The 13,151-nt window shown below is 33.4% G+C and overlaps 1 protein-coding gene across 1 annotated transcript in view; it reads left to right on the plus strand.

The window, feature by feature from the left end:
* LOC114696996 (protein diaphanous homolog 2-like) overlaps window positions 1-13,151 on the plus strand; it is a 761,266-nt gene that overhangs the window by 236,576 nt on the left and 511,539 nt on the right. The window contains 7 exon segments of the mRNA XM_037199207.1: window positions 1,523-1,641; window positions 3,820-3,902; window positions 3,905-3,935; window positions 6,810-6,928; window positions 7,853-7,917; window positions 9,808-9,912; window positions 12,346-12,666. Of these exon segments, the coding sequence (XP_037055102.1) occupies window positions 1,523-1,641; window positions 3,820-3,902; window positions 3,905-3,935; window positions 6,810-6,928; window positions 7,853-7,917; window positions 9,808-9,912; window positions 12,346-12,666 (843 nt within the window).

Raw genomic sequence — 13,151 nt, forward strand, 5'->3', positions numbered from 1 at the left:
CTTGAAAATATTCAGTTTTGCAGACACTTTTCTACATTTTAATAAAAATCTCAAACCAATCAAACGGTAGTTTTGAGCTTATTTTGTTTTTAAACAGGAGAATTTCTTCCTCTGAAATATGTTTTTCGATGTTTTGGATATGTTCTGGTTGTAACTGCCTTCTGTGCTCATATGGTAATATGAACCATAAGCATTACATAGTTCTGTATTTCAATAAATGTCTTTCCATTGAAAGTGGAGTGTTAGGTCAAAATTAAGTTCTTAATATAGAAGAAACTAAGTGGAAATAATTTTATTTTTATATGCTTTATATGAGATTATTTATAAATATTTAAAATATATTTTAAAGATGTTATAAAATTTTACTTTTATATTTACAAATGTGTACAGAATTTGGTAAATTCTTAAGTATGTAGATTCAAAAAAAGGACATCAAAAAGTGCTTTGTTTTGTCTTTTGCTTCAGTAATAGCCATTACATCCCTATTTATCATTGTTATTCTTGAATAAAAATAGAAACAAAAATAGAAAGAAGAAATGCATTCTGTTTTCTTTCTTTTTCTAATTGGAAGTACACCTTGCTTGCATTTCCTTTTAGAGTTCAAGTTCAGCTCTGAACATCATAATTCCAGTTTGGTTATCACCCTTAAGTATCCACTGTTGTGATTATCGATTTGAATTTTCAAAGCTGCAACTTATTGGACAAATATTAAAAGATATTCCAGGTGATATATATTAAGCCCAACAATCTCTGGTGTGGCATGCTTCCAAACTTTTGAAATATTATACATTATTATGTTATTATTATTATTTGTTGTAGTAGTATTTGAAAAATTATCACAGGTTTGTAATGCATGTGCGTATGATGTATTACAAAAACAAATCTTTGATGCCCAGGTTGCTATTTTGTGATTAGGTTAAGTGAAAATGAAGATTGGCATTGTGTCTAGCTATATCTAGACACAATTAAAAAAAAAAAAACTTAAAACCTTTTGGCTTTAAAAATCACAAAATATCATTCATAATAAATTTGTTTATACAATTTTTCCAGGCCATTCTTGGGACTGTTGTGCTTGAATATATCTTTGCATTTGTTCTTCATTAGCACAATTGATCTATATTTGCTTCATTTTCTTGGTGCAAGAGGTACATGTGAATGTTCTAACTGCATGAGTTATTTTGTGATTTCTGATGAGGATATTTATTTAAAATGTTAAACTTGAATTTGAATTTTCAGCTATTAGTGTTTTTTTTTGTTATTGTTACAGAAGTGATTGTTAATATTTTTAATGTGAATAATCAAGACTCAGGGCATGAAGAGAAAACGTAAAGAATGGTATGAGGTTCTTTCATTTTGAAATAGAAAACTTTAGCTACATTTACTTTCTTTTAGGAAATCAACTTCCTGGGTCAATATTTGAAATTGCATCTTTGTACAAATGAATAATATTTTTCTGTCCCTGATTAGCAATATGCTATTTTTAAATTGTCATTCATTTGCTGAATTTTATTTTTTATATTAGGGTCTTAAAGAAAAAGAGAATGATGAGCTTGATATTCAGTTGAGAGTGTTTGAAGAGAACAAAGAAGATGACCTAACTGAATTATCCCACCGTCTCAATGACATTCGAGCTGAAATGGAATATCCTTTGACAAACTAAAAACTAATTTTGTACCTATGTTGAAAAGTGGGAATTGAGGATAATTTTTAATATTCTTATTAGAGTTCCTGTTTGTGAATGAAGTTGTAACTGCTTATTTTTATTAGTACTTCACCATGATGCTATGGTGATATCCATTCATGTAGTAGAATATTTTAAGGTGTGTTACTTCTGTTCCTGTTGCATTTGTTTATCTCTGTGAAGCTGTGTTACTGTGCCTGTCTAATACACCTGATGGTCCAATAAAGAACTGGCTAATAGCAAGGCAGGAGAAAGGATAGGCAGGGCTGGCAAGCAGGGAGTATATATAGAAGGAAAATACTGGGAGGACCCCAGGGACAAGCCACCCAGCTATACATTGAGCCAAGGAGAAAGAGTAAGATTTTACAGAAGTTAGAGAATGGGAAAAGGCCAGAGGCAAAAGATAGATGGTTAATTTAAGGAAAGCTGGCTAGAAACTAAGCCAAGCTAAGGCTGGGCATTCATAAGTAATAATAAGTCTCCGTGTGAGATTTATTTGGGAGCTGGTTGGTGGGCCCCCCAAAAGAGTAAAAATTATTAACAATACATCCGAGTTGAGAAATTGCTACTCTGCTTTGAAGATATACTCCGACTACTGAATTCTGCACAATGGCTTGCTGTGTTAGAGATACACTTTTCTCAGTGGTCTTGAATAAACAAGAGCCTATGAGCCTAAGGCAGTCTACCTTACCAATAAGCATGAGAAAAAGTTCTTTGAGTTCATATCTGACAATAGCTAAGAGACATTCTGTATTTATTAAATGTCACTCCACTTACAGATACAGATCGCTGTAAATGTATGTCTTATTTCTCATCAGATATTTATGTTCCTTAATGATAGCAAAACTGTTAGATAAAATAGTAGCTGTCTATAACAAATCAGTATTGTAAAAGTTCCTAAATCAAATGCAGCAGCATATAATCTTCCTGTGCCAACTATCTGATGTGAAATTGTTTGAGATATAAGTTATGATTGTCATAGTTCTGCCATTAGTTTCCCACCCATTTACAATTCATTCTTTTGGGTTCTATGAAATAGGAAAACACTTGGGAATCAAAGTAACCCCTGATCTGTGCTTTTCTACCTGTAATATTTTCTTATCTTTCTTATTCAAGTATTCTAAACAAACTGGAACAATATTTCCCTCCCTGAAACTCCCTAGGTACTTTATTTACCTTATATTTTTTTATGTATGCTTCTCCTCTCTTTATATAAAATATTTGATAAATATAGATACAGTTAATAGAAATGTTATCATATGAAATAATTTCTCATTCCAATTTAGTAAAGACAGTCTGCACCTGCATCACTAATATAAATTATTTTTATCAATAAACGTACTTTGTATTCATTTATGTAATCAATCATTTGATCTGTTCTGTAGCCATTTAAGGTCCTTATGATATTTTAACTCAGCACTCTCATGTGGTATTTAAAATATTCCATTGTCTATTTAATTCTACTGCCCATTTCATGTTATTTTAAGATGTTAGATTACATCTTGTCTTTTACCTTTATTTTATGTGGACTTTCAAGATCCTCAGTGCATATAATGGTAGTTCACTTTTGAAGTTACTTATAGATTATTAACAGCATCTATACCACTAGTTCTTATATCCTAAAAAGGGTCGTAATAGCCATGGAATTTTCAAAAGATCAATTATGAACACAATTTTAGGCCTATTGTATTTGGATATCTAAAATAAACGTAGTTTTGTGATCTTTTGACAGCTGAATAGTTGCTTGGCATCTCTTTTATCTGAGAATAAAAATAGATAGCATTGATTCTATTGGAACCACAGACAGATCAAGACAAAACCTCTGTCACCAATGGATTGCTATTTGAATGGCCCTAGGTATTATATGATGTTTACAGTATAATGGATGACTGATTAATAAATGTGTTCATGCCCAAGTGGCCTTGGAAATTTTCTTTAGGCTTGTTTCTCTACTTACAGGATTATTATTATTATTAATATTATTTGCTATAGATGTTTAAATGGTTTATCATGAAGTTGAAGCCTTAGTAACAATAATGGAAACCAAGTGATAAATGTTTAACTTTAAAAATAAGGCTGCTTTAGTCATAAATGCACTATTCAAGAATCTTTGATGTTTTCCTTTACTTACTTTCTACTGATATGAATGAAGTCTACCATCTTCTCTATAATATGCTGAAAGACACTGCAGCTGAAAGTTACTTATTATCCATTCTGCAGCACTTCTGCTTATCAGAAATGACTATTATATCAGGTAAGGTTCATATCTGATATTACTACATGTATAATTTGAATTGGATATTAAAAGAAAGTTAACAAGGTAGTTGGGCTGAGGAAATATATGCATTATATGTACATAAAATATAAAGGTTTTACTACTTTAGTCAACATTTTAAAAAAGAATTCATTTATTTTAATTGGGCCAGAAAAGATAGCTGCGTATAACTATAGTTCTCACAAGCAACCAGAATATAAGAAGAAATTAACCTGTCATATATTATTGATTTTTGTAATAAATTTTTCTGCTTGATGCTGGTAACCCAATGAAAACATTGGACCTACTGGAATTTTTAAAGTCTCCCTATTTTAACAAGTGAGGTTTTATCATTTCTTTTTATAATGTTTAGTAAATGTGTGATCTTTAAATGTAGGAGAATATTATTGTTCATATTTTAGTTTTTGTTCAATGAAACTATTTTTTTCATATCAGTGAATATGATGATAATGTATAGAATTAAGTTTTAAAATAGATGATATTGTCTATATCTAAAAACTGGAAACTTATATAACAATAGGTTTTTGAGTGACTGAAATTATCTATAGGCTCTAGGCTCATGACCATGGGCTTATGTTAATGACAGTTCAAGATTCTCTTAGTTCCTTAACACTTTTATATGTATGCAATTATGACATACTAGGTTCTTTGATTCTTAACACTTGCTTGAAAAATAGAAAAAGAAAAGGCTTTTAGAATGGTAGTTATATTAGCAACAAAAATTGACAGTTCTAAAATACCATATAGAGCTATTTTTTTTTTCTTCAGGCTACTGTAGTAATTGGATGTTGAGGAGACACAAGCATGTTGAGACTACTAATGTATGTTTTTAAAAACCACTGTAAACAATAATACATAATGTGGGTCATGATTATTCTGTTATCTGGGACATTATTTGGTAGAAGTTATCTATTTCTTTCTTTCTTTTTTTTTTTTTTTTTTTTTTTTTGGTTTTTCGAGACAGGGTTTCTTCTCTGTGTAGCTTTGCGCCTTTCCTGGATCTTGCTCTGTAGACCAGGCTGGCCTTGAACTCACAGAGATCTGCCTGGTTCTGCCTCCCAAGTGCTGGGATTAAAGGCATGTGCCACCACCACCCGGCTTTCTATTTCTTAATGTTAATAAATGATAATCAATTCCCTCGTGGCATCTTTTAAAAAAATTGTGTGTTTCTCTGTGGTTTGTTTGGGTTATCATCATGAGTAGGTTTTGTGTGTGTGTGTGTGTGTGTGTGTGTGTGTGTGTGTGTGTGTGTGTACAGTATTTGTTTAACTGAGTTTTTGTGACCACAGGTCAAATTGGCTGCTGTGCTCTGTTACTCTCTGCCTTTTTTTTTTTTTTTGAGACAGGGTTTCTTTTTTTTTTGAGACAGGGTTTGTGTAGTTTTGCTGCCTGTCATGGATCTTACTCTGTAGACCAGGCTGGCCTCAAACTCACAGAGATCCACCTGGCTCTGCCTCCCGAGTGCTGGGATTAAAGGTGTACCCCACAGCTGCCTGGCCACTTTCTGCCCAATTCATCTTGAAACAATATCTTTTACTGAAACTGTGGACTGTTGTTAAGTTCCTGTGGTCCTTCTGTAATAGCCCAGACAGTTCTGGGGTTTCAGATATACACTACCATGCCTGCCTTTTTACTTGGGTTTTGGGCATTTGAACTCGCGTCCTCCTTGCACAACTAGTGCTTTTATCACACTGAGCTGTCTCTGCAGTCTATATCATCCTTTCATCTTAAGGGTACTCCTGTGAGGTAGAGGTGGGTGACACATGCTTTCATTCCACATGTTGACTTGGTAACATCCCCTCAAAGAGAATAGTTGTGTTTTTCTTAGTTATCCAAAGAGTGCTTCACCTCATTGAGGTTAAGGACTAATATTATTCATCCCCAGATCAGATGATGATTTTTAAAAGCCCTAGCCATGCATTAAGTATTTCTTTTCATTCTTAATCTTAGGAATAGTCACATGATTAAACACACAGAATAGTAATCAGAATTTGTTTTCCTTTGTTTTGGAGTTTTTAGTAGGTTGATAAGCTATATTTAGTGGTGCTTATATCATAAATTGTCTGAAGTAATACTTTTCTGTAATACTGTTGAATTTATTAACCCATGACAATTTGTCTTTTGTAAATTTTTATGCAAAATGTCCCATATTTTTACTTTTCCAGTCAGTGGTCATTTTAAGGCCAGAATTACCTTGAGAGATTACAGAAAAATGATGTGTTTTCAAACTTTTGACACATCACAAAAATTGCAGCTATAGCTATGCATATTAAGTATATATGGCTTTATAAAGTAGATGTTCTTAGAAATATGTTGCGTACATAGGTCTTTGCATTAGTCTGTAACAGAAATGACTCAGCCATGCTTTGTAACTGGAGTGACTGTCCTGAATAAATGCTCTGCACTGCATTCCAGACATTGCTTGCCACCTAATGCCAAGAAATTCATCCTTTCTTGAAAATGAGAACTTGTGGCTGTCTAGAGTCATTTCTGTGCTCATAGATATAGGACTAGGGAGTTATTCATTTTCATTATCTTTAGAAACAATACCTTAAATAAATAGATAGGGTTCATAAGTATTTTTGAACACAAACCTGAATCCCTGTAAACTAGAATATTAAGTCAGTACATATTTTCAGTCGATTACATCACACTCAATTTGGTCTTCTAATGTTCAGAACATCTTTAAGCCTTATTCATATTTTCTCTAAAGGAGTGTAAATGTTAGTGGAATTATTTTCTTAGTGGTGCTAGAAAAAAACTGAGTTATTTTAGCATTCTGAATCCCTCCATAAGAAAATTGATTGATGCAAGTAGAAAAGTATTCTCAAATACTTTGTCTCCTTTTTTCAGGCCACAGTATTATAAAATAATTGAGGAATGCGTTTCACAGATAGTGCTGCACTGCAGTGGCATGGACCCGGACTTCAAGTACAGGCAAAGATTAGACATTGATTTCACACACCTGATAGGTATGGATTACATTCTTCACTGCCATTTATGGTTCATACCTTCTGTATATTGAGCACTTTTAAGGGGTAGGACTCTCACTGAACTTCTATTAATATCTGGTAAATCGTTGTTGTGGCTGCTCAACTGTTATAACTATTAGTTTTGAAGATCATACGAATTCTTCTTATCAGTTCAGATATAGTAATCTTTTTGATAAGTTTCAGCACTATCTAGTCAGTTGACATACTCCACAAAAATCCATGTTTTTTTTTTAAATAGGGGAATATCTTGCTTTTTAGAAGCATGGCTGTAGTATCCTTTAATTCAGTTCAGTTGTGGGAATTCTGTGTGTAGTGGAGTCTCAGTATTATAGACATGTTACTACTGGCTCTCAAATTTGAGAAAAGAAATGTCATGGTAAGGAAATACCTTATATACTTAAAGAATGCCAGCTAAAGAAACTTTTTTAGCAGTCTGATCAGTGATGGTGAACTTCGCTTTTGTGATATGCTATGCTCTATGGCTCTGCAGTAGGGATTTGTATTTATAGCTAATCAAAACTACCATTGCCCAAGTTGAAGCATGAAGTTGCTTGTTTTTAATGAAAAAAAGGTTACTGAATATCATCTTTATAATAATTTTCATTCTGTTGTAGAGGACAGACTCACAGAAAAGTCCAAGATTGAACATTATTTCTCATATATTATTTTCCATTTCTAAAGGGAATCCATACTTACTGTAGGCAATTGAGAGATTTCTGTAAATGACAAATATCAGCTACATCAAGATCACTCCCTTTTTAATAAGTATGTATATTATAGTGTAGATTAATTTCCCTTTAATGATAGTTCATGTTAGAATTTCAGAAATATATACTGTCAGCCATAATTAGATGTAGATTCCATCTCATATATTTCTAATCATTTTTTGCTTCATTTGAGTAGATGCTTGTGTAAACAAGGCAAAAGTTGAAGAAAGTGAACAAAAAGCAATGGAATTTTCAAAGAAGGTAAGACTGCCAAAATAGTAGTCTTGGTTTTTAAATAAATGTTTTAACCATAATATATAATGATTTAACCATAATCATATTTGTTTCTTTATATGACACTTTATAACTTGTCCTTTTGATTTTGTAGTACTTTTCCTAATAAGATAGTTACTTTTTCATTCTCATCAACATAATTCATTAGGTAAGAAAAACACTAGCTTTATTATATTTAATGATAAATGAAATAAAATTAGGTAGCTCAAAAGGTACTTAGTTAAAATCAAACAAACCAAACAAATCCTCCATTGCTTTTCTTCAGCATTCCCTTATACTACACTTGGTCTTTAAGAGTTTTGATATTGTACATGTTTTGATAATATTCATCCCTACTGCCAGCTTTCGCAAAATGCTAGACAATGATTATAATATCCAATCTTAGCTTTTCCACTAATTCACTGTTTCTCTAAACAAGCCACTTATCACCATGGATTGTACTCCCTTCATCATTAAAAGGAGAGCATTAAATTAGGAACTTAAAAAAAAGACCTCTTCTTTATTTAGGTGTGTATCATTTATTTATTATTATTTCTTTAGGTATGTATCATTCCTATTTGTGTTTACAGGTAGCCTAGTGTTAAATTAAAAGCAGAAAAAAATGGGTGCTTGTACAGATGGCTTATTTGAAAAGCACTATGAGACACTAAACTTTGAGAGAAGAGTTACGATTATAGATTCAGGGAAATCATATTGATTGAATAAGCACATGTTGAAGGAATTCTTTTTTGCTTTGTTTTGATTTTGGAGAAAGAGTCTCATTGTGTCCTCCTTCTTGGCCTAGAACTCACAATGTAGTCCAGGCTGCCCTTGAACTTACATTGACCCTCCTGTTTTTGTGTCCTGAGTGTTGGCATTATAGATGTGTATTACTGTGCTTGCCCAAGAGCCCCATCTTCTCAGTGAAGTACAAAGACAATACCATTTAAAAATCCTTCACCTCGTGTATTTGTTTTAGTATTGGGATTTAGTTATATTATAATAGATTTTTATCAGCCTTTATAAGGCATTTTTCAAGTAGTGAGACAGAGGTGAATAAAAGCATAACTACCATAGTGTTTCGAGGTTTTGCGTGTGTGTGTGTGTGTGTGTGTGTGTGTGTGTGTGTGTGTGTGTGTACATGTGTGTGTACATACTGGCATGTTTCTGCCCTTTTGGAGAGGTCAGAGAACAACCTTCAAGATTCAATTCTCTCCTGTTGTCTTATAGGGTTCAAGGATCAAACTAAGGTTGTTATGCCTTTGTGCAAGCACTTCTTCCCTCTGAAAAATATTTACTTCCCTCATTTTCCTCTCTTGTGTTATTTGAAGAGGTTTTTTTTAACCATCTGATAGACAGTAGAATTTCAGGGTATATCATTGTACTGTCATATTTTGTTAAGCACTGCTTTTTGTATGCTAAGCAGTGATGATTATAGCAGAAATTATCCCCCGGTCCAATTCCCATTTGTGTTAATGTACTTCCGGTCATTGTAAAAATGCATTTGTTTTGAAGATTGAATATTATCAAGAAGTTGTAAATGTATTCCATATTTTATATTTCACTTTCTAATTAAACTTAAAATATGGGCAAGTCATTAATAACCAATATTAATTCTACTACTGAATTTTCTATAACAATAAACTTTCCATTACATGTGAAAAGATTGATAGTCCATCCATTTTTTCCGTTTTTTAAAGAGAATTTTCTCTGTGTGGATGCTTAGTTTTCAAGAGAATAATTAAGAACTTTATCCCTCTGAATGAGCTGTGAACTCATCAAAGCAAAAACCATGCTACATATTTACTACATAGTGTTGTTTGAATCATTCTCAAATCTGTATTAGTAACTGTACATTTATGATGGTGGTCATTGCAGTTTGATGAAGAATTCACAGCTCGACAGGAAGCTCAAGCGGAGCTTCAGAAAAGAGATGAAAAAATCAAAGAACTGGAAACAGAAATCCAGCAACTTAGAACCCAGGTAATGAAACAAAATGTAGACTTTAGTCACAATGACTTTGGGGGTAGAAAATTATCTTGTTAGTCAGAAGGAAAAATGTGATCAGAAACAGACTTTTTGGTAGCTATTGTCAGTTTCACATTTTAGTTGAAATAAGTAGAGATCTGATTTTTTCCAGGACAGTAAATCATTTTAATGTTTGGAAATAAATAAGGCTTCATTTGCTCAAACTGCCCTCAATATTTTTAACAGAATACATTATTGAAGCCAAACTGTTTATGACATGAAATTTTCATGATGATTTGAAAAATTGTGTGCATAGTATTTCCTTTCAAAAAGAATATAGAAATGCTCATGAATTTTAATTATCCAAAAGATTTCTTGAGATCTTTAAATCTAGACTATCTTCAATTCAAAACCTATACATTTTATTTCTGCCTACAAAGTCTTGCACAGAAAAAGCTCTTAATAAAATGTCTATATTTTAAAATTAAGTATACTCTCAACACAATTTGTGGCTTAAATGAATAATATGAAATTGAGAGAATGCCTTTAAATAGATAATGTCCAGTAGGTGGTCGGTTTACTATGTCTGTCCCCAGTAATATACTGAGAAATTACTTCCAAAGTCACTGGTAAGCTGCAAAGTCCTTATGGTGGTAGCCTTTTTCTACCCATAGCCCATATCATTTATGCCCACTATTTATGTCTTTGCTTCTTCTTTCAGTATTATCCCACTTCCCGTTCTTCATGTCTGAGAACCTGATTTCTCTTATTTTCCCATTCTCCAAATGTGAGATATCTCTGTGTTCTCTCTGCCCTTGGCATTTTTCTCTGCTTTGATTTTCCTTGCACAAATATCACACTCAATTTCATATGTTCATGTATCACCTTTTAGTAGATGTCAAGACATTTGAGTCTATTTGTATTGAAATCAAACTCAATATTTTTGATCTTTTCCCTTTCCTTAAACCAGCTTAGCCTTCATTTTGACTTGTTTTACAATTTACCCCTTTTTAAATACTGAAGTTTGATTTGTTTCTTGACCTGTTTCTGACAAATGAAGTTAGTTCTTTTTTTTGAATTATTCCAATGACTTTTCCACCTCTTCATTAAAACCCCAGTTCCTTCAGGTATACTCTCATTACATCTTTCCTGAACTATTGAGGTTGTCCCCGAATTTTTCTTCCTGCCTATAGTCTTTTCCTCCTCAGGTTCATCCTTTCGTGTCAATTAATCCTCACAAAACCTTGTTCCAATTATTATAACTGAAGGACTTATTGTGTACAGTGGTTGCCTGATGTATTTGGGATTAAACAAAATTTCCTTTCTAGAAATACTAAAAGGCTTCTGGCATGGGCTGCCTTATGCTTACTTCCTTTGCAGCATACACTCTGACCACTGTCCTAGCTACCACAACCTCTATTCCTGTTAAATTTCCCTTCTTTTGATCATATCTGTAGTGTCATATCTGGCTCCATACAGTCTGCCAGTTTTCCCGCAAATTACTTACAGATACTTTAATGATTTTTCATGAAGAAAATATTTTGTAGTCCACTAAATTGGATAAACATGAAATTCTCAGAGATTCACAAGACACATATTGAATACCCTGAGACATCCTACAACAAGAAAACCTCTCTTAATTCATACCCTTCCCTGACTTATTTGACCACAATATCTTTTGTTGTTTTCATTTTTCCTTTTGAGATAGAGTCTCATTTTGTAGCCCTGGCATGCCTGGTACTCTATGTGAAGTCCAGGCTGGCTTTGAACTCACAGAAAGTCATCTGTGTCTGCTTCCGTGTGCTGGGATTAAAGGTGTGCACCACCATCCCTGGCTGGCTACAGTATCTTCTATGTTTGTTTAGTGTCTTTTAGAAAAGCCATCTCTTGCTAACACTTATCTACTCATAGATGCTGGTCAACCCCCACCCCCTCTTTCTTTCCTTCATGTTATTTTTTTCTTTTCTTTTTTTTTTTTAATCTTTTGAGACACACTGTCACAGCATGCCCGGGTAAGCTGTATCAACTACACTACTACAATGTAGTGCTGTCTTGGATTAATCACTGCAAACATTTGTTTTAGTGTTGAGGATCAAACTTAGGGCTTCCGACATGTAAGGCGACCAGTTCAGTAAATAAGCTTTCATTTACCCTCAGGAAGGGGGAGAACAAAGGAATCTGTGGCTATTATGTAGAACTGAATAGTATTGTAAAAAAAAAAAAAGGAAAAAAAAACTGCAAACTTTTCTGTCATTAATATATTAGCAGAAATAGTCATTGTCTGTAGTATACTGTGTATATCAGAAGTCTTTATTTACAGGTACTGATAAAATGTATAATCTTGAAAATTTAGAAAGATAGAAACAGTCTTAAAACCTGAACATCTAACAGATGAGTATACTTTGTGTTATATGTTCTTATAAGCATTTAAACTTCTATCTGTTTCAGGGAGCTCCATCTTCAATTCCAGGCCCACTTCCACCACCTCCACTGCCAGGTGCTGGACCATGCCCACCACCTCCTCCTCCACCACCACCACCACCGCCTCCACTTCCTGGAGTAGTTCCTCCTCCACCACCTCCCTTACTTGGATTGCCTGGTGTTCCACCACCACCACCACCACCACCTTTGTTTGGAGGACCTCCACCACCACCACCCCCTGGAGGAATTCTTCCTCCCCTACCTGTACCAATTGAGCTACCATATGGAATGAAGCAGAAAAAAGTATATAGGCCGGAAGTATCCATGAAAAGAATCAACTGGTCCAAGGTAAGACTATAACTTGAGGGACATTTTTGCTTTCTCCATGACTGACAATGTGTGAGAATTGCATTGCTGTGAGTCAGTATCATTTGATTTTGATTGCTGGCTTTATTGCTTTCCTCTGTGGCTTTAGCATCCTATGTTTCTCTTTAAATGTATGACCTAGATAACTGGAAACTTACAAAAACTTTGAAATTATGGTAAAGACAAAGGAAAATCAAGTTGAAAAATATATGACATGTATAAGGAAATGAAAATAATTTCATACTTTTTATCACTATTAATATTTAGCATTGTCACATTCTTAAAATCATTTCTTGTTAGGATCCTGTTGTCTTTGATAATTGTTTTCATTGTAAACTTTAAAAAAAGTGTAATATAATTGCAGGGAGAGAGAGCCCAGACAGACAGAAGAAGAGGGTTTAGGGAAGGATGACTGGGAGTAATGTACATAATGACCATGTATTAAAACTTCACAATAAAATCAAATA

This window comes from Peromyscus leucopus, chromosome X, assembly GCF_004664715.2.
Source record: "Peromyscus leucopus breed LL Stock chromosome X, UCI_PerLeu_2.1, whole genome shotgun sequence".
Taxonomy (NCBI): Eukaryota; Metazoa; Chordata; class Mammalia; order Rodentia; family Cricetidae; genus Peromyscus; species Peromyscus leucopus.